Below are 21,836 nucleotides of genomic sequence, written 5' to 3' on the forward strand. Positions count from 1 at the left end.
GTATCCAACTACTTGAGTGGAACCCAGAATTTTGAACCTGTGAAAAACCTACTATAAAAATATCCTTTGCAATAGTGCCCTGCAGGGAAATTCACAGAAGTGATTCAGAAAATACAGCTAAGATAAATGCTTTGGGATATTTTCAGACTAGTTGTTATATGAATATTCCTGAACTGCGGAGGTTGTGTAACTTCAGCTTAAGCTCTCTGAATGTGGGACAATCTGGGGACATTTTTTATACAGTTAAAGCTGCAGCATAATTTCCTGAAGGTGAAGGATAAGACTGTGCTCTCGGGATAGATTGTTCTTTTCACAACTGGCAGCCTGTCCTGTTCACAAAGGAGTGCTCTGAGAGCAATCTGTGAGGTGAGGCAAGCAACCTGAACTGGGTGCCAGCACCCAGGAAATGTTCCAGAGCAGAAGGTTTTACACTGGATCTTCTCCTGAACCACAGAGGAAGTGCAAAAAATGGATTGCATGGGACAGAGTGGCTTCATCAGCACCTGGTGAACAGCCAAGGTCAGCCCATCCCTAAGGATGTGCACTACTCATTCACCTGCTTGGCACAAGGATCTTTTGGGGTCCTTTGTTCCCATAAAAAGGAATTCAGTAAACTTAGAAATGGCCATGGTCATCAACTGCTATTGATTTCTTTTTAACATCACAGGTGGCCTAAAAGTAAGAGGGAAGATTTTGCAGAAAAATATCTTTGCTGATATGCACTGAGAATTTGCAGAAAACTTGTTTCTTTAGTATATACAAAAACCTGTAGGAAGTCAGAGGCAATTTCTGAATTTTGATCTCACTTTCAGATTGGGAGGCCAAGTATCGGGACCGACATATTATTTAAGGAATTTGAAGAACCTGTTCTTTAGGAGAAAGCTAACAAAGGTTATTTTCATCATGATGAAAATCTTTTTTCTTTTCTTTTTTTTTTCTTTTTTTTTTTACCCTTAGAAGTGTAAAGTAAGTAGGATAGAATGTAATCATAAGTAACTTCCATTAACGTTTGGTAACAAAGGTTTCCTGTCATTCTTGCTTGGGAGCTGAAATGTTATCCCAATGAAGGTCAGCTGGACAACTTCTGAGGTTTAGAGGCTGCATCAAGCATCTAATACAGGGATCCGGAGTCTATCACAGGCCACAGCAGTGGGGCAATCTTCAAAAGACTAATTGGCTATCAGTCCTGGAGCACTTAATTGCAACCAAGTTACAATTCACAAAACAAGTGAAAATAAGATGGGTAATTAATATCTTGTACTTTTTTTTCTATGAGGAAATAGTATAAAATATCAACTAATCTTAGTCCTGGCCTTGACCTTAATCAAATAATGTAGATATACTTTACAGTTTTGGATTTGTGTAACTGTCATTAAAATTACCTGATGTTACACTCTGATGAGGAAACCATTGATTTTTAGGAAGGCAGGATGCTCCATAGCGAAGAGTCAGTGTGGGGAAGAATGGCTACAGTGAGAGATTACAGATTTAGCTCAGAAAGTTCTAAGATTTCAGCTGTTACATGCAGAAACCTAATTTGGGAAGCTGTGAAGAGTTATTTCAATGTATTTAGCCTGTAGTTTGGACACACAAAAATTTACTGTGAACATTGCAGAGATTAAAAGAGAAGCTTCTCTGTAGGGGCCTCCACAAGCATTCATGCAGTTTAGAAAAGATTGCAGTATTTTGATCATAAAATTGACAATGTGGACTTTCAAACCACATGCTAAGTAAAGTTATCCACAGAAGTTCAAAGGCACAAACTTTGTTAGCCAAGCAATTACTTAAAAGCTGCAAAGAAAATGCCTTTATATGTCAATGAGCTTACACACTTTTGTCTCATACAAAACTCATGAAAAATACTCTGTAAAGGAAGTGCATATACTGATAATCCTGCAAAATTCCCCTGGCAAGAGGGTTCATTCATTCATTTGCTTTCCAGAAATCAACTTTACAGGCATTAAACAATCTACCTTTTACAAAATTCCATGGAAACTTACAACATTCTTCCCAATTATGTTTTTGAGCTTCAAACTGATTGAGAGAAAAAATAAATATTGTTGGAGGGAAAAGAGGAAGAATGCTTTTATATGTCCAGCTGTGCTCAGAATTTGCCATTGTCTCAAAACTGCTCTTTTCAATGCTGCAAGGGATTGAATACCACTAACTTAATTTACTTTGGAAACAAAAAGAAAACGTCTAGAGTTACTTCCTTTATTTTACAAGTCCAGCTATTTCTGGGGAAGATACTTGATAAAGATGCTCTGAATTTTCAGGTCTAACCAGAGAAAGATTTCTAAGGTGGCAAACAGCAGAAGGCAGCAGAGTGGGGTCTGCGGTGTTGTACCAGCTGAGCAGGCATGCCAGGAGATGGCTGCCTGCCATCTTGTGGATCCAGGGAACCTGGATCACCATCTGACCCAACCAAATAGCCTGGATTAAACCCATGGGTACTGTTGATGAATGGTGTCAGATTTAGTTCTGCTGTTGAAGATGGATTTGCTGTATTTGAACCCAATTTATGAAAAAAGTACTACTGAGTGTAAGAAGGGCACAAACTGACCTCCCTGCTTTTATCTGGGAGAGCTCCCAAGCACTGCCACCTTCATACCAGCCTTCCAGTGGGAAACCTGGTGGTAGCCTTTGCTCTGAAATGTTAATTTCTGCCAGACTAACCAGACTAAAGGGTTTTAATTAAGCCAAATGATGTATTCTGGACAACTTTCATTATGAATTTGGTTCTCTTTCTGGTACATTACTTTCTGAATGCTGACACTGATTTTCAGAGAATGTTTTTTTGAGCCATCCCTTCAGCTGATCTCAGTCTACAGAGCTCCTTGAAGTTAATGATGATAAGTTCATATAGATCAGCTGAGGATCTTGACTTAGAATTTCTTTATATGTACATAACAGTGTAAACACATTTTTTACTAGGTTGCACATAGGATCCACCTCTGCCAAAGAGGCATTTCTGGAATGTGTTTTACAGTGTTTTATATCCCTGTGTTTTGTTTTTCTCCAGGCTTTTGAAAAAGGAAGAAAATTTTATTTTTATCCCTCGTTCCCGTGAAGAGCTTCCAGAAAACTTTCCAAAGGAAATTCCTGGGATCTGTTACTTCCTGGAGGTTAGAAGTGGTCAGAAGCCGCCAAAACCTTCCATCCCATCTGCCAGAGTGAGAAAGGTGTCTTACAACATCGGCACCATGTTCCTCCGGGAGACCAGCCTATGAGGCCTGCTGCAGATCAAAGACTTGTCAAAAAAGCACAAGCCCAGAACTGGGTCATGACAGGGGAGTTGGAGGTTCTTTGTGTTTCACTGCCTTCTTCTGAACAGGCAGTAAAATGCTCCATGTAATGTCAGGCAATAATCATTTTAAAAGGTGGGTAACTGCTGTCAGTAAACAAAGTGGAGATAGGGAAAAAATACTAAACAATGTACTTCCACTTCCAGAGGAATTTCTTTCATAAACTTCAGTCTGGCCCCTCTATGGCAAACAAAACAACGAAACAAAACCCCAACTCTCAAATTAGAGGTTGGTCTTGTTTTGTGCAGAAAGGATGATGGTTCTCTGTAGATTTGCACCAGCTAAGCAGAATTGAGAGTCAGTTCTGATTATGCATTCCTATATTAAATGTGTTCTTCAGTAAGGTAATGATGTTTTTAAACTTTATGAACAAGCATTTCATACATATACTGTAGAGCTTAACCTTCCTGGCAGGAGGAATTATGACTCAATACAAATATTGTAGGAATTTTACCTATTTTTATACATATTTCACTTTCTGGATAATTACATTCCACATACTGTAAGCTGAGTGAGCTTAGATAGCTTTTCAGAAGAAGTTACTGTATATTTCATACATTCTACCTATCAAACCTTATTGTTATACAAGTGGGAAGAAGGCATTTCTTGACTTTTTTGGCAACAAAAAAAAAAAATCAATATTTACAGAATAAAACCCCCACTTTGATAAATCACTTTATCTGGTTTTTATGCTAAAGCTTTAGATGAGCACTTTCTTCTTATATAAAATAATGTTCAGTATTTGTCCTACAGTGTTGTATGTCCAGTCCTTCCAGGACAATGTAAACAAAGTGCAGAAGATCAATGTGTGGACAAACAGAAAAGTTCTCTTCAATGGGACTTGTTTTCCCTCTAAATTATCAGCCAAACTGATTTTCAGTAAAAGCCCTGAACTTCTCTAAAAATTTGGTCTTGTGAAAACTTATTCTGAGGAATTCCAGCAGACACTGGAAGCTCTCTGGATTCTGGTTTTCCACATTTTTTAATAGGACTTTTGCTCCTAGTCCAGATTGATTGTTGAAAATCCATTCTGTTAATAATGATTGCTCATTTGGAAACTTCCTCTATTGTTGGATTGACTGAAGGTCCCCTGCTTTATCTAGTTGAGATAAAAAAAAAAACACCAAAAAGGGAAAGGCAGTACTTTTCCAGGTTTAATGCAAATGGCAGTTCAAGATTTTTGTTAGTCCAAGACAATTAAAAAAAAAAAGAAAACAAAAAAAACCCAAACAAAACCAAAAACAAATACAAGCAAAAAAAATCAAAAAAGACCAATTCTTTGCTGTTGAAAATTAGTTCAGTATTATTGTCTTCAGTTAATCCAGTTCAAGCAAGATGTGTATCTGGAACATTTTCAGGCATTTTTTATTTCTCAGGTTTTCTTTTTCACAAGTAGTGGTGGTCAGTTTTCCTGTGTGGGTGTGCTGCCTTTGGATCATGCTGGGGTGGGTGATGTTGTGAGCTTGCAGATTGTTAGTGAAAATCTGTGCTGTGGCTTAGCTGCACGTGGGCCTTTAATCACTTTAATTGAAGATAAGACTCAGCAGCAACTAGGAGGCATAAGATAATCTGCATTTCTCTAATTCAGAACAGAAATGAGTTTGCTTATGGATTTAGTAGTCACAACATGAGGCACCTCTTGAAAATAAGTTAATAACTTTCACCACATTTCAAGAATGTCCAGCTGGATCTTTCTGTGAAGGGAATGACAGTTCTCTATTTCTCCCCTTTGACCAGTAGCCCCTGTGAGTCAGCAGGGCACTGCTAGCCTGTGCTGAGAATGTTTCAGGATTCCTTTCCATGAAGCCTCTCTGGATGAGACAGGACTGTCTTGAACCTTCACCGACTTCAGCAGGCAGATGATGTCTGAACTTATTATGTAGGGGTGAGTTCTTCCTTGCCTGAGGAGGGTATTAGCCCAGAAACCTATTTTAATGCAAATTTCCTCACTTTCTAGTGGGATACTGATGTTAGATTTCTTCCATTGGTATTAGAGCATTGCTGGGATTAGAGTTGTTATTTTTTTATCTACCTTGATAAACAGCATATGGAGTTCTGTGGTCTATCTAAAAAATTACTTAAAAAAACTGTTCAAGCTTGAGATTGTGAAATTTCCATCCAAATTGCAGATCTGAGAATTTCCTGCACAGGATGACAAGTTTTAGCCTATAGCCATTAGTTTGCACATAGACAGGATGTAGCATGCATTTTTTTACCCTGGGAACATCAGTGAGATGTGTAAGAATCAGAAATGGATCAAAGTTCATGTTTCACCACTGAAAGAGGAGTGTCACTTCCCAGCTAATAAATCCATAGTTCTGATGTCATTACTGAGTTCCCTAGAGTGAATTTTTTTCAAGTAACCATTAGTAGATTTAGATTTCAGTCCAACTTCTCTGGCACTTCTTCATTGTTCAGTAGTTGCTGATGTCAGAGTCTCAACCTATCTGGCCAAGCTCTTTTTCTCTTCTCACCGCCCACACTCCTATGTGAAAAGTACAAATTTAGAGGTTTAGACCAAAAGCTTGTAGTTCAATATCTTGTCTCTTACAGCTGCCAGTAAGAAATGTCTAGGTTAATTCTGCACCTGATCTTCATAACAGAAACATTTTCATAGTAAATGATGGATGAATGCTAGTTTTACTGGCAAATTGGAGAAGCAATCAAAACCAGTTTGTATCACCATCCTCATGCTCTCAGAGACTTTTTGTTGTATAAGGAGATTTAAAATCAGAGAGATCTGTGTGAGAACTGAAAATTGGTATTACCATTGATAGTGTTTGCAAATAAATCATCTAGCTCCCCAAATCAGAGTACACTGACTGTATAAAAATATGCAGTCTTTGTTTTTCATAAGCTTATGTAAAGGTAACATATCTAGAACTGCAGTGCAGATGCTAGGTATTATGTTATTTGTGTTATGATTAGGGATGTTGATGAAAAAAGTGTGGGCTCTCTGGGGACATTTTTCTATGTCAGTGTGAGGAAAATGTAAAACAAATTCTCAGCACTTTCAAAAGTAGTAGTTGCATCTGCTGCCTTTCATATTAGGTTGCAAGCTTATTTTGTTGGACACCTTTACAAAGTGAAATGAAACTTATTATCAAGATTGATGCTGTCATGTCAGTTAGGTGGTAGTCAGACTCAACATTTCTCCAACAACACTTACTTTTAGTGATAGGGAAATGGTTCTCATTTTCCTGGTGTTGTCTTCGTAAATAGAAAGGTTCTCAGAATTTTGTACCTTGAGATGATGAGGTGCAGAGGTTAGAGGTGCTGAAATGGTTACAGAAATCATATACTGTTAGTTGGTTACAGAACCAACTTTTTACTTCCTATAAAGCAGATGATCTTTGGTTCCTCTGAGTAAGAATTTACATTCTTGTGCTGCAAGATGTAGCTGCAAGAAGCCACATCTGCTGTCTTGAGTTTCTGTGCAGAACAAATCTACCCTCTCTGAAGAGAGAAGGAGGAGATCTATTTTGTATTGCATGTACAAGGCAAAGGGAAAGTGATATGAGGACCCCTCTAGCTGGGTTCATCAATCTCTTTGTGGCCAGTTGCTTGGAGGCTACAGTAAAGAGAGTCCACAGTCATTTCCCCAGAACACTTTTTACAGATCTTGTGTGAGATTTTTCCATCTGCTTGAAGCTCCCCATCACACAGGCTTTTCTGTGATGCAGTTCATAGAGATCATGAACTCAGAGCAAAAAGGAAATAGTGATGAAGTGGTAGGGTGGTGCATAAATTTTGTTCTGCATCCCTCTGGTAAAATTTGCCATTCAAAGACAAAAGCCTCTGCATGGGAGAATTGCTACTAAGCCAGGACTCTCAAAGTGTGGTTTTCTTGTAGGATCCCAAAGGATATTTCATTTTTAATTTCAGAGAGCCAATAGTCATTAACTGTGATTGTGGTTTTGGCTTCTCTGCTCATTCCCACATTCAGTTTCAGATCTGAGTCTGTTTTGAAGCCTGGAAACATGCCTCTGCAAACAGAAAACCAAAGCTCTTAAAAACTTGGAAATCTTGTATGGGAATTGCCTGTTTTGAAGAAATGCTTGTGATTGAGTCATTAACAGTCCATGGCAGTTCATGTGTGTGCACATGCCATTTCACAGTGCTGTCTCCTCTTGTGCTTACAGTGTTCCCTACCAAGCCCAACAGCAGGATTGGGCATATTTAACCTACATCTTCCATTTTTTCCTGTATAAAGCAAGCAGTGCAAAACCATGATATGCTGCATGCATTTAAAAGTATCAGCACTGCACTAAGATGTAAACTTTGAAAACCACATTGTATATTTCTAGCTCTGAATAGATCCTTCTCTCAGGCAATTTAAAAATGAATGGAAAAAAATTAGCACCCAAAACTGCTGTGTTGCATTGCAAATGAGTCTGAGACCTGCATTGGTTGTTGGTGCAAGCTGAATTGCTGGACAACTTTCTGATTCTTGAGCTGCCACAAGCTGTCACATGTACACGCTTCATGCAGGCAGTCCTGTAAAAGAATCAGCAGGAGCACCTTCTGAGTTTTCCTCTTCTAGTCTGAGGCCACTACCTCACCTCTGCTGAGTGCACAGAGCTCACTGAGGAGAGCTAGTTCCCTGTCCTAATGCAGTCTCAGAGCTTCTGGCTTCCTTTCTGGATTCTGGTGATCTTTTGCAAAATTGTGCATGTGTAGTATTGGAAATAGCAGCGTGCTGAAATTAGCAACAAAACAAGAAGCTAAAAAAAGCTTGTCAAACTCAGAGACAGTTGGTTCCTTTCCCTCGAGGTGATACATTATTCATAATGCTGTACAGGATTGAGGGTGCCAGTGACAGGAGAGGCTATGGATGAATTAAAGATGCTGAGTGTGCAGTAGACTCAACAAGTAGGAGTTGATTGGCTTCTGCTACTGTCAATAATTCCATCATCTTGCATGCTATGTCCTGTTTTTGTCAGGGTTCTGCTCTCCAAAAGATTTCCACTTACCTTCCCGTAGCACACTGTATGTGACATAGTGAACAATCCCTATTGTTGTTCTAATTAGCATATATTGTTGACACAGCTGCTTACATCTAAAGAATAACTGGGGTTAAAGGGCTGATCTTACTCTTCTTGCAGCAGAGACAAAACTGCTATGGTGGCACAGCAGGCACTCACATCTGTGGAGACGGAAAAGAATGCAGTGCAAGTTTCCACTGGTGGATTTGGGTGAAGTCATTGCATGAACAGCCCATGGCATGTTTTTTAGCTTTCACAAGCACCAAATGTATCTGTGCAGATAGGAGTTACTCCTTAACGATGTTATTCATTTGCAATGCATGAGCAGGCTTACAACAAAAATCTGTGAAGTGTTTAACCTCATACACATGATTGATCTTTTGTGGCTTGGCTGTTAATCATGCTTGAAAGCAAGAGAGACAGTGAAACTGAGGAATGCAGCAATTCAGTCACAGGCAACAGGTCATTCACCTCTGCAGATGCTAACTTGCTCCTGTGGCTTAGAAAGGCTGACCTCCAGTTGTCTGTGGTCCAGGTTAGTGATACTGTGTCACTGTAGCTACGAAATGGCCTCTGAAAACAGCATGAGGCATCTCAGTCTGCTTCCCTCTGGGCTGGGGTTCACATTAGAGAGCCCAATACAACATGTGATGCAAAGTGGCAACTTTGCTGGCAGCCTTAACAAAAGAATCAGTGGAAGCAGATGTTAAACCAGCTGTTTGCTCCAGGGATTTTAGTTTCCAGAGGCAGAGTGAGCTGAATGTGTTTTAATTTGGACAAAAAGAAAAGAGAGGATTTCAGAGAAACAGGTCTGTTCCTTGGCTAGCAAGGAGGCAGTGGAATTAACATGAATCAAGAGGGACATGCTGATTACCGTGGCTGCAACAGTGCCTTCAGTGTCTGGCCCTCTGGCATTCCAACAATCAACGTTTCTTTTGAAAACTGGAGGACAGGTAAGCACTTCAGGCACTTGTCCCCTCTGCTTTAGAAAGAATATGAGGCTGCCTAAATCCTTGAGTGTGCTTAACTTTCTCAGTGACCACAGATGGCAAACTTAGACTAGACATCTGTTTTTTAAGATGGCCAAGATAAGGAGACTGATCCCACTGAATTGCGTTCTTTTCAGCCCAAGTGCTGTGTCTCAGATCTTCTGTTGTGCTGCTTTTCAGCATCTTGCACTGGCCAGAATAAATTGAATCGAACTAAGTGTCAGAGGGATAGATAAGCATATTCCAAGATAAGTAAAGTGTTACCACTGTAGCCATGGTGACTGTTGCGAACATGGGCCACTGCGCTTCTGCAGATCCCTCCTAGTGTCTGAGCCCTTTGCATGTGATACCAGCGCTGCCAGCACAACTCTGGGATGCCATTAGGTGTGTGATTTACAAAAGGTTTTGAGCTTTGAGCCCCTAGCCCAGTTATGCAAAACCTGTGTGCCACATTCATCTGAACCGTATGCCAGAATGCCTGCGTAAACCTTATCCTGATGGTAATAACACATACAGATTCTAAAGAGCAGAGAGAGATAGCTGCCAGGTTATCATTAACATACATTTTTTTTGTGCTTTTGTGAATTTGTTGGCCCAAAATTAACTTTCTATTAGCAGAAGGTGTCACACTGAGCTTCTTGTTTTCTAGGTAATTATTCCTTGGCAATACTCTCTAATGACTACTCTTGAAGCAATAAGTAAAGCCATGTTAATCTCTTCTGTGTAGGCTCCTGTACAACACCTATCACCTTAAGAAATCACTTTTCAGCAGGACATTAAATGGCAGAATAACACCCTGACATGTACTGTTTGTCCTTCCATCCTCTTCCTCAGAGAAGACGAGCATGTAATGGAATAATTTGATTTTTTGAAGTGGTGGGTTTTTTTTTAGTTTTCTAAAAGTATATTTGCTACTCATCTAAATAATTAAGAGCAAAATCAGAACTATGGACCAGAATTAGAAAAGAGTTTTGGATGTAAAAAGTATTTTAAAAGACTGTCCACTAAGTAAGATTAGTCTCACATTCTAGATAAACAATAGGGCTAATAGATGTAAGATACACCCAGGAATGATAAATAGGAGTAATAAACAGGCAGGTTATACAATGGATTGTTTCTGTTTTATACACAACAGTAAATAGATGCTTAAACTGATTAATACCCACCGAAGGCAAATACTGTTTAATCCATTTTGGCATTTGTTTATTACGAATACATCCCTAAGGTATTATTTTTTCCTTTCCTAATGAGATTGGAACATTCTGTTAAATCTATATAAGAGTTTCTGAACTTATTGCAAAAGAACAAGCTTAGGAATAAATAAACATCAAGGAGAGATTTTTTAGATGTGAGCCATTGCATGAGAGAACAGATCACATGGAAAAGAAAAAGGAGGTACTGACAGATATATTTATTTAGAAGTTTCTATGGCACTTCTGGTTAATTGAAATAATTCTGAAACTGTACACTGAAAGCCTAGCTTCCCAGTTCAGATTATTTGCATTTCCTAAGAAGAAGAAGGTAATTTTTAAATTCACATTAAAGGTCATAGTTCTCAATCCCATTTTCTCTGCTTAAACACAATGTCTTTCTGAAAGTTGAATCTTTGCTGAGTGATCCTAAGGTTCTAGATGCCTAAATAAGTTTTGTAAATGTGGGTTAGAAATCCCCCTCTAAGTTAAGTCCCATGTGCTTGTCAGTGTTTAAGTGTATAAACATTCATCTCTGGAAACTTCTTGTAGGTCCTGCAAGTATATAAATAAGAAGCATCTGAAGAAAGTGAAGTCTCTGTGTAGGAGAGGGCAGCTGTACATAGATGTGGTGCTGATGTTAGCTTTCATTTATTTAGAAGCTGGATGACACAGAAATTATTCATACAAAGTGCAAGAAAGTATTGCACATAGTGTCATGAACTCTGAGGGTATAAGGTTGAATTTTAGATCCTTAAAGTTTTAGTGGAATTGCATGAGAAATGCATGGTGTTTGAGTTTTTTATTTTAAGTACGAGTTTAATCTCTACTTACAGAGAAAAATTATGGGGGGTAAAAGAAAGTCTAAATGCAAAGAGTGTCCTGCTTCTTTGTATTATTCGGCTTTTCTGGAGATAGGAATAAGAATTCCTCCATGAGTTTCAATACTGAATGCAACACTAGATGTGAAACAGGGTAAGTGAGGTACTTTGCCAACTGGAAATTTGGAGGTGGTAGTAAGAATGTATTTTAAAAAGTATGTAGGGATAAATGCTAGCACTTTTTTAAAAAATGAAGACTGCTTTGCTCTGTAAGGAAATATTGTTTAGAAATACCTAAACAGAAAGAAAGCTTGGAATACTGTTGTATCATAAAAAAAAGGTACTAAGTCTATGAGATAATTTGCAGTTGACACCTTTCCTTCAGAAACAGGAATATATGGAGTTTTCAAATGCACATTCAACCAAGAGCTGTCTGTAGTAAATTTCCAAGAAAGTGGTATTTTACCCAGTAGCTTCTGCAGAAATGTCATGCAGATCATGTTGGGTAAGGCCAAAATTTAACTCCGTTGTTTAGAGCTTAGTAAGAGATACAGAGCATCCCAAAGCCAAGCTTTAAATATGCTCACTGTCAGGACAGCATTGTGCCTTTTACTGAAGTCTAAACAAAACCCATTCCAGGTAAAACTCCCATCCTAATACATGACATTTATACTGCCTTGCTGAAAATCAGGACTTCACTAAGTTGCAGGCATTAATGTCTTTGATGTGACAATATTCCGTATTATTCTTATGTCTCGCTGTGGCCAAGTTGCACTGGGATACTCTAGAAAACCAAGGGTTTGGGGAGTTGCTGTAAATATGAGTGAAATTCAGCTGATCTGCATTTAGGCATCTAAAACTTATGTCTGGTCTGAACTAGTCAGGTCAGTTCCCTCTACAGTCAGTGCAGACATCCTGGCATTTCAAAGATTGAGCTGTCCTGGAGAAAGGCTTAGGGATGAGATAAACCACTGCCTTGGCTATGCTCTTCTCTTTCCTCCCCAGTGACCACTGTGGAGGTGGAGGACTGGTTCAGATTAGTTGCCATGCTATAGCTGAGATAAATCCCACTGCTGTTAAGAATGAGAAGATGTAAAGAGTAGAACATCAAATACATATGGAGACAAAGTCACTGGGGCAAGGGCCAGGCTTCAGCCAGAGATTCAAAGGGACGTGACAGTAAATTTATTAATATATAAGATTTTAGAAGTCTGGCTAGGGAGTTTATTCTAGTTATAAGAACATTCATTTCAGTTTAAAAATAACAATCCGTGATTGTTGCTAACTCCCCACTTTTGCTGTAAGATAGCACTAGTGTATTATCTGATGTATTGACCAAGAGCCATCTCTCCAAACCATCATGTTGTTTACTGCTCGATTCCTTCTTGGAATAGCTACTTAATAAATCCATCCATCCCAGAAATGTATATATATATATTTTAACATTGAAATGATAAATTTTCCTCACCAATTTTTTTTCTGTTTTGTTTCCTTGAAACAGTACATAGGTCAGTGTCTGCAATCACTTGGGAAAGAAAGCAGAGCAGAGGGTGAGGTGCTGGCTGGATGTTCTCTTACTCTGATTGTAGTTACTAAAGCTTCTATCTGACCCCTCTGAGTCACACTTGTGTTGTGCTGCACTTGGAGTACCCAGATTCTCAGGAGTCAGGAACATGTGTCAGGCTCTGAACCAGAGAGGAGTGGGAAGAACCAGGGCTGCCACTCTGCTGCACTGCTCCCATACATCTCTGTTATGTTTGCAGTTGCCATTCTGATCCTTAGACATCTGTGGTGATTTTCACTGCAGTCATGGTCCGTGGGAAAGTCCCTCTTGAGAAGAAGCAATAGTATGCACTCCTCCACACTGTGAACTGTTGCTCTCCAGAGAAAAGGATTAGAAATAGTATTGTCCTCAAGAGTTGAGAAAACTTGCAGATTTTCCATGTACAGTAAACAGTTTCTATAATTACCAGGAAAACAAAGCAGAGAGGCAGAGCTGTGCAGCAGGGCCAGCCCATCTTATACACACTGCTGTGATAATGAAATCCAAACCCTGTGGAATTGCAGACACATTATTCTCACTTGCTTTAAAGGTCAGCTAAAAAGCTGATTTCTGAAATGGGCTCATAGCTCCGAGACAATGTAACACTAGTCATTTCTTCCAACAAATTGCAGTTGTCAGAGAAACTGGATTAGTAGCTCATGGAGCTAAAAATAGACACTATGAGCTTGCCAGGGAGGGGTGAAATCAGTGACAGAGGTGAAGGTCCATCAAAATATCATAACATCTGGAGAAAAAGCATCGAAAATGCTCAACTGAAATCAAGTTAGCCATAAAATTACATTACAAAGAATTGTAATCACAAAGAAGAAGAATGACAAGGTTTACTCTTAATTCTTATTCACCTTCTAAATCCACCTTGAAGTTTCTGTTTTATCTGCTGACTCAGTTTGGCCATAGTCCCTCCAAAGTTAAGTACCACAAGTTAAGCACTGAAAGTCATGTTAAAGCCATTATTTGAATACTGAAAAATAAGTTTTTGGCTTGACATTTCCATCTTCTTCGCAGGAGGGAGGAGAAGATAATTTATTGCTAAATTTATTCAACTGAAAAATAAAAGCTAAACTCCCAAAACCCCAATCTAATAACAGAGCTATAGTGAAAGAAAATTTCCAAACCTCAGCAAATCTTTACTAAAAAGGGGGTAATTATTTTTCATTGCCTCAAACATTTGCATTTTAAAGAATTCTCTTCTGTGCCATGATTTTGCAAGTTCATATTGCTTCTTGCTTGGATTTAACAAACTAAACAAAACAAACCACTTCTTTATTCTTAATTCTTCTTCAATTACCTATTTTCTGCAGCAGGGCAATTCCACCATACTGTGTATGACCCTGAAGGAGCAGCAATCCACTGCAGACAGGGAACCTCAGCCTGTTTAGTCAAGGTGAAAAATTCTTCAAGGTACAGGCTGGGACTCAGCTAAGACAGGGCTGGCAGGAGTTGCATGCAGTTTCTACTATGACTTAAGTAATTCTTTTTATTATATATTCAAAAGCTGACCTAGGCATAGCTCAGGAATAACCTTCACCACTTTCTTTACAAATTCTTTCTGTAGTATGTGTCTTTTCTGCACACCTGTTATAAAATCTCTGCATTTCACATCTGAGGCACTGACAAGTATAGGGTATAAATAATAACTTATGTCAGTGAAGCAAATCACTGTGAAAAATATTTGTAAAGTATTTATGCTCATTGTCTTTTGGATATTTTATCAGCTAAAGTTCTCTTTGCAAATTTTTGTTCTTGCAGAAGTCCTCATTGTAAAAGAGGTCAAGAGTAATCTTGATATTGGGAATTAATTAGCATCAGTGCAGTTTATCTGGCATTCAGTGTGTCCCATTATTATCAGGGTGATAAGGTTCAGTGGTGGAACAGAAATGTCAGGACAAGCAGCACGAGCAGTTATCTGCATCGCACGTCCTACACATTATCTAGGCATTCCATGGCATACTTTGAATTTTATAGAACATGATGTGACTGCTTAAATTTGCAGAAATATAGTTAGAGATAAATAATACTAATATGTGGACATTGTCTGATAGCTATCTTGAGATATTATGGATATATTGTCACCTACCCTTGGGATTACTCTAAACCAAATCATGCACCTTTAGCATCCATCCTTACTTCAGTGAAAAGCTTGGCCATCTTCATCCCTTTACTTTTTAAACTTCAGTTTCTTTAAAGCCCTGAGATTAATGACACAAGTATTTTCCAGCAAAGTATTACAAGAGAACAGTAACTGGGGATTTTTTGTTGGTTTTATCCCCCCCTGAATATGGTGTGCTCCACTGCTAGGACTGACTACATTCCTGCTTGATGTAAGCTTGACCTTTCCCAGTTTACCAAAATTTGCTAAAGTTCTTCTTTGCAGGATCCCATAGTGTTTTGAAGAGGCTGTGTGTATTCTGTTTGTGCAAGTCACAGGTGCAACCCATAAATATTAAGGCATTCTCAGATCACCATCCTGCAGTCCAACCAATTATTTCACAGCCACAATTAATCCTCTAACTCTCTTTGCCACTTTGCTCTGCCTCTATGGCCAACCCTAGAGAAGGAACTGAATGCTACTAAAAATAATCTACTGGTTTATATTTATATGTTTCAGTGGGATTAGTTTGCAATAAGCAGAAACTTTTGCAAAACAAGCTTGTATTATTGGCATGAAATTCACAGCCTACCAAGTCATAGTTCAGTCTCTTCCCAAAACCTTTGAGAACAAATTGAACTTTGCAGTATCTCGCCTAGAAGAAGAGATAACAGTTTTCCAGTTGTCTGGGACTGTGATTCTGACTCTCCCTTCTAATCAGGAGTCATGAAATTCAAGAAAGTGTGAATGGAAAGTAATTTCTGGTACTTTGTTGAACAATTTTTCTAGCAACCAGCTGAAATTGGTGATTTAACTGGTGATTCATTCAGGCTCATCTTCATTTCCTCTGAAAGGAATGCTAGAGGACAATTTACTTTGCTGCCTTAGAGTTGTATCTTTCAACTTTTCCCTTTAATTTCTGTGTTGCCAAAGTAAAATCTGAGGGCTAATTCCTATCTAAGGTGATCACAAACATCTGTAGTAGCAGAGCCAGACATATGTAAAGATGACTTGGATAATTGTAGGAAGATGGATTTCACCTGAGTTCATGATGCTCAGTTCTGGGAGTGGGAATTTTAGGAAGGGTTATGAACCACCATTGCTGTTGTGTCATTTACTGAGAGCAGACCAAAGGGACAGAACTGTTCAGTAGAGTGCAGTTTCAATTTCAGCTTTATGAATGCTGAGAATTGCTGCTTGTCTTGTTTCAATCTTCTCTGTTCTGGATGCTGGATAAAAGTATTTGGTCCTCCTAAAATGTGAAGAGTGACCACCTCCAAGACTGCACTCCTGTGGAAATGGACAAATGTCCATCCCCTGGGTACAACTGCTTTTTGTGTAGTTCTATAATACTGTTTTAGTGTTGTCTTACGGAGCTTATTTGAAGAGACTTGTACAAGCATTCTGCACTAATAAGATTACAACCTTGCACTATCAACAATGATTGCTTAGCATTAAAATAATCTTGGATACCATTAAAGAGAACTAGAATTCTGTCAGGGTTTAGAGCACTGAGATGTTTGTGAACCTCAACTTGTTTGTATGAAATTTCTCACAGAAAAAGGATAATCTAATTAATGACAGTATTTACAGTTTTGTAATACACAGAGGAGGTAAGGCAGTGTCCCTAGAGACTTCTGTCAACTTAATGATTAAAAGATTAATTTTAGTACTCTGTAAATCTGAACATTATTTTGAAACATCACCCTGCAATCAGTTGGGAAGGGATGGGGCTGGTTAGAGTTTTGCTGTCAGAGGGCATGAACAGAATAGCTCAGAAAGCATATAAGCCAGGATCTTCCCACACTGAAATAAGGGATTAATTGCAAAATTGCATCTGATTACTTGTCCTGTAACTAGCTGTTCAGCAAAGGAATCCACCTGCCAACAGAAGCAGAGTCCATACAAACTATCACATGCTGCATTTCAATTTCTTTATTGGGATTTGTTTGGCAGACTTAGTGGTCTGGAAGTTCCAGTAAGTACCTCTGGTTGAAAGTTGCTATTTCAGTTATGATCACTTCCCCAAACCAACTGAATTTATTACTAACCAAAGACTTACCTACTTGAAGAAAAAAAACAAAAACAAAACAGTAAATTTGGTTCTGTCATTTGTGTCTTTGACTGTGAGCAGTTGAAGTGCATGATGTATGTACTAACCAGGCCTGTGCTGTGGCATTGAACAAGTTATTCAGGGCTGCAGCATCAGTATAACACATTTAGAATTCAGTATAAATCCCTCCTTGGGACCACAAGTCTATGTAAAAAAACTTGATGTGCCATATGTGTAGGCCATGGGAAAATTGTGTGTGCAGTGAACTATATACGGTCTTAAAAGCTTTAACATTTGTACTGCTCTTCCTATAACAGAATGTATGTCTTGATAGCTGTTGATCCTATGAGCTTCTGAAAAAAAATGTAATCTGAAGTTTATTCTTCTTGTCTTAAAATTACTGTTTTGTGTCCAACTGTTTACACAGACCTGCATACAGCAAAGGGTCTTTCTCTGTATGTTGCTGGGAAATGGAAAAGCAGATGCTATTTGTAAATCTTGCAGGCTTAGAGAGATCAGTGAATGCCTTTCCTGAATCTCCTCCTGATAAGCCACTTCTATTTACTAGCAAATGCAAACAGTGCCAATAGCCTGGGCCTTCTTTAGAGGAAACAAAACAGCCTTGTTCTGTTCCACTTCTATTGATGCTTCTTATTTTACTCTTTTTGCCTCCTTTTGAGTAGGCTTTGGTGATACAATTCTTCCAAAGTGTAACTGAGGACAGTTTGCCTTTTTTACCCCTCTTTTTTCAAAGCCACTGAAGGCCTCAAACAAGAAGAAGAAACTTTACAAAACTCATGCAGGTATGTTGTTAACAGATAGCAGAAGGATAAACAGCCTTCTCAGAGTAGCCCAGACTATCTTTTAACAGCGTGCCTGCACTGTGTTGTGACTTGACATCTCGCTTTCATTGTGTGACCTGCTATTAATGGTGTTTGTTGCAATGACCTTTTAGTTTGTCCTAAAAGATTTTACTTGTTTGTCACCATATTAGAAACATAATGTACACTCTATAAGAAAAGCAATATACAATATACTATACATCTTCTATTTCAATGCCTCCAGTTTTAGGTTAGTATTCATATCAGTGTTTATAATCAAAATACAGGTTTTTCTCATTCTTCACAAGACCAAGCAAAGTTTTGCCTTGTCTAAATACTAACAGTAACATTTCTACTCAACAAATACTCTTTTCTCATGCTTCTAGTTTTCTTGTGATAGGCTCCATCCTACTGATTCCCCATTAATGCATTTGAAAGGGAAAAGTAATGGGCTATTTCAGTGCATGACCTTTGCACAGTACCTGATTCATAAAGATAAATAGATCCAAAATTTCATTTATGAGTTACTAGAGATCAGCAAAACAACAAAAATCCCTTGAAGTTCTGGTATTGCTTATTCAGTTTTGCAGTTTCTTGAGTCATTGTAATGGACATATTTGACTGAGCCTTTGCCATAACACTGGCATCTTCATAGAAGCTGTTCTAATTTCTGCTTCCAGTTATATGTGAAAGTGTACTGTAGAGAAATTATCTGGATTTAAAAAAATCTGGCAAGTTTTATTCACATCAGTTCTTGCTTTATTTGACCTCATCCTGTGGTAGGTAGCTCACTTTAATTAATTTTTGTCATAAAACTAGTACAGTGTCCATAAAAATGGTTCTCCAGTGAAACCTCACTCAAAAATATTTTGATCCTGATTATGACCAGGATGCCTTTATTTCAGAGTTGAGTCACTGAAGAGGTGATCAAAGAAGACAGAATATTAGGACAAATCAAGAAAATTTTGTGTATATGGTTTAAAAAGTGATATGACGGGGAAGTAATTGAGTTGGTTTTTTTCCTCATTAAAATTTGCTTATACACATTACAGCCACTCATAAAATATTTATTTCTTCCTTCACTGTCTTTCTTTTGAAATCAAAAGATCTCCAAAGGAAAAAAAGTTACCTGGAGACTTTGTACGAATTCCATAGCAAATGCAATCCAGACACCAAATCCATCCAGACTTTAGTAGTCCCAAAGGCAGCTAATTCACTGGAAGTCATTGACAGAGCTTGTTCTTCTGAACATTGTAATGACACAGTATGAAATGAATCAGTTCACTTACATTGTTGGCTGCTCAAGATACCACCCCGACTGTATTTGTTATTCTTCTCTCATTGCTTGGAAAGGAGGAAGAAAAAAAAAAGCTTAGGTCTGTGTCTCTGCATCACTCGAGTTCTCATATGTGCAGAGTGCATCTGGTAGTATGTTGCAGACTTGCTTTCCCATGACAGAGAAGATGGTTTATCTCTTTTGTGGTACCTTTTTTTAGCCTGGCTGGAATTTTTTGACATCTCTTCAAACATGACAGTAGCTTTTTTTGGGCTGCTCAATGCCTGGAAGTCCTGGATAAAAGGCCACACTAAACATGTGCAGAACAATTCTGTATCTCGGGTGAGAAGTTTTGTAAGGATATTTTAGGTTTATTGCTAACTTTCAGATCAACTTTTCAAGTTCAGTGGGCTTACCTAATGCTGTAGAGCTGATGTGTAAAGGCACAACACATGTTGACATGTTGCTCAGCCATGCAGACACATGGTCAATGCAGTTCAGTGTGGCAAATCCTGAGAAAAATGGAATTTGCAGCAATTGGAATTTCAGATGTTGGCAGGAGTACATGATTTGTACCACCTACTCTTTTTTGTGTCATGAAAACTATCTAGAAATATAGGAAAATAAGAAGGAAAGGAAAAAAAGAAACAAATTTGGGGAATTGTGAGGCAGAACTCATTTATCAAATTTCATGTTCCAGAGGTGTAACTAAAACCATTCAAATTCAGTGGTCAATGCTGATCAGCCATCTCATAGGAGTTCCATGTCAGTTTCCATATGTAAATTTTATACTGAGCAGCTATAATACTGCCACGGGGCAGGAGGTGTTTGACCAATAACCACTAAAAGATTGGTTAAAGATTGGTTGCTGGAGTGCTCAATACCCAAATACCCTGCTGGGTCTTGGCAAGTAGAGTTCAGTTTCCAGCAAGGTTTTGTGGCAGGAACTTTGAATGTTCTTGTGAATCAGGACTGACCAGGGGTGGTCCTAAGCCTTCACAACACACATCCAGGACCAGTTTTACACACATCCTACATACATGCCTATGTATTTTATGAATCAGGTCTGTGATCAATGTTTTGAACAGTTTGTTTGCTGCAGTTTCATGGGGTTATTCTCTCTTGGTTTGCACTGTAAATAATACTGTACATCTGCTATTTTATGATAAAAATGCCATGTGAGTTGCTTATTTTTAAGATGTTATATAGCTCTGTTATGATTTATTTGCAATGCCATAATACAGTATTGATTTAATATACAATGTATCTCAATGGCATGAGTGAAAATGCTTATATTTTGCAATGTCAAATATTTTATTTTTGTTTTTTAAAATGAATACATTTCATCCTATGCAGTTCCATAAATGTTTCTTAAGTGGCTCATTATGTCTGAAAAGATTGCTTCCTCTCCAGTAGTGCAAGCATAAGAACTAGTATTCCTGATCAAAATTATCAGATATATCATCTAGCAATTTCAGATTAGAAATGTATGTACAAATATGTAAGCATTTATAGTTAATCAGAACATCTACTATATCTTCCTTGCTTTTCATGTTATGATACATTTTAATCATTTTGTATTCTTTTTATTTGTAATTATTTGTGACTCATACACAGTGTAAATAACGTTTCATTATGCAAGTTTTCTAGGTATTCAAGACTACAAAAAAGTTTGTATATGAAAAGAAATCGATAGTAGATTGGAATGACATAAAATAAAGTGGTGATGACTATGTTCTATTTATACTGTTCATTTCCAAGATGTCTGTTAAAGAAAAAACATTTTATTTGCCCTTTAACATCCAACCAGTTATTTGAAGTATATTTACATCAATAAATCATGCAAAAGTCTATTAAAATCATGAAGAATCATTGAAATTTTCTTTTTTTTTCTGTTTATGGTTTACCTATGGAGAGCAGAATTTAAATATACTAAAATCCAATTCAGTGGGAACAGTTCAAGAAGTCAGTGAAGGTATTTGTGGAAAAGAACTTTTTTCCTCAAACCTCAGCTTTTAGCCCAAATCCAAATTTATTTTCAAACCATAAACCTGTAAAATATGTTATAACAAAATGCTAAATGCTTGAATACATTTTGTGTATTTTCCTTGATATGTAATCTTTGGTTTTCATGGCCATGGCCATGCTAAAACCTTACTAAAGCCTTTGTTCTTGACTGAACTTCTGGCATTTTGAGGCAGAGCTTCTCAAGAAATTTAACAGATTGTTGGGAAAAAAGTCTGGTGTGGGTGATACTACAACAGCTGATTTCAGTGATTGTTCAGTTCTTGGTTCTGTAGAGCAACAGAGCAGATCAGATTTCCTTCCTGGAGAACAGAGTGAGAGAACAGGTGACATGGCAGGGGAATCCCAGCACCAGCTCCTTGCTGCCAGTGCAGGAACAAAGGGAGCTGGCGTGCTCTAGTGCCATGAGCTTGACAAATGCTGCTCTTGTTGCCCACTTTTTCATTCCTACTTAATCTTTTCTATATCCCCAAGTGAGAAAATGACTCATTCTGCTCTGCTATTTTTTACACAAGACCATTAACTAGAATTGGTTGCAATATTTTTCTTCAGAATGTGCTACCGGGAGAAAATGGAATTTCAATCAATTCTATGTGTTGTTGGGGAGTTGATTCTGACATTTTTGTTCTAAAATGTCTTCTGTGCTTAGCTCTTACATGGCTAAAGCTAAAGCTAAGGAAGGTCTAACCTGTCCTGAAATTTCAGGGATTTTTGCTGG

At 38.1% G+C, this 21,836-nt stretch overlaps 1 protein-coding gene across 3 annotated transcripts in view; it reads left to right on the forward strand.

Moving 5' to 3' along the window:
* The window catches only part of GUCY1A2 (guanylate cyclase 1 soluble subunit alpha 2), a 220,229-nt gene that overhangs the window by 130,941 nt on the left and 67,452 nt on the right, over positions 1 to 21,836 (forward strand). Inside the window, exon 8 of one of the 3 annotated variants that reach the window (XM_054627809.2) lies at positions 3,023 to 20,965. The exons of the other annotated variants lie outside the window; for them this stretch is intronic. Within the exon in view, the coding sequence (XP_054483784.2) occupies positions 3,023 to 3,230 (208 nt within the window). The 3' untranslated portion in view covers positions 3,231 to 20,965. Of the gene's footprint in view, positions 1 to 3,022; positions 20,966 to 21,836 lie in introns of those variants that run through there. 3 annotated transcript variants of the gene reach the window in all.

Source organism: Agelaius phoeniceus, chromosome 2, assembly GCF_051311805.1.
Source record: "Agelaius phoeniceus isolate bAgePho1 chromosome 2, bAgePho1.hap1, whole genome shotgun sequence".
NCBI lineage: Eukaryota > Metazoa > Chordata > Aves > Passeriformes > Icteridae > Agelaius > Agelaius phoeniceus.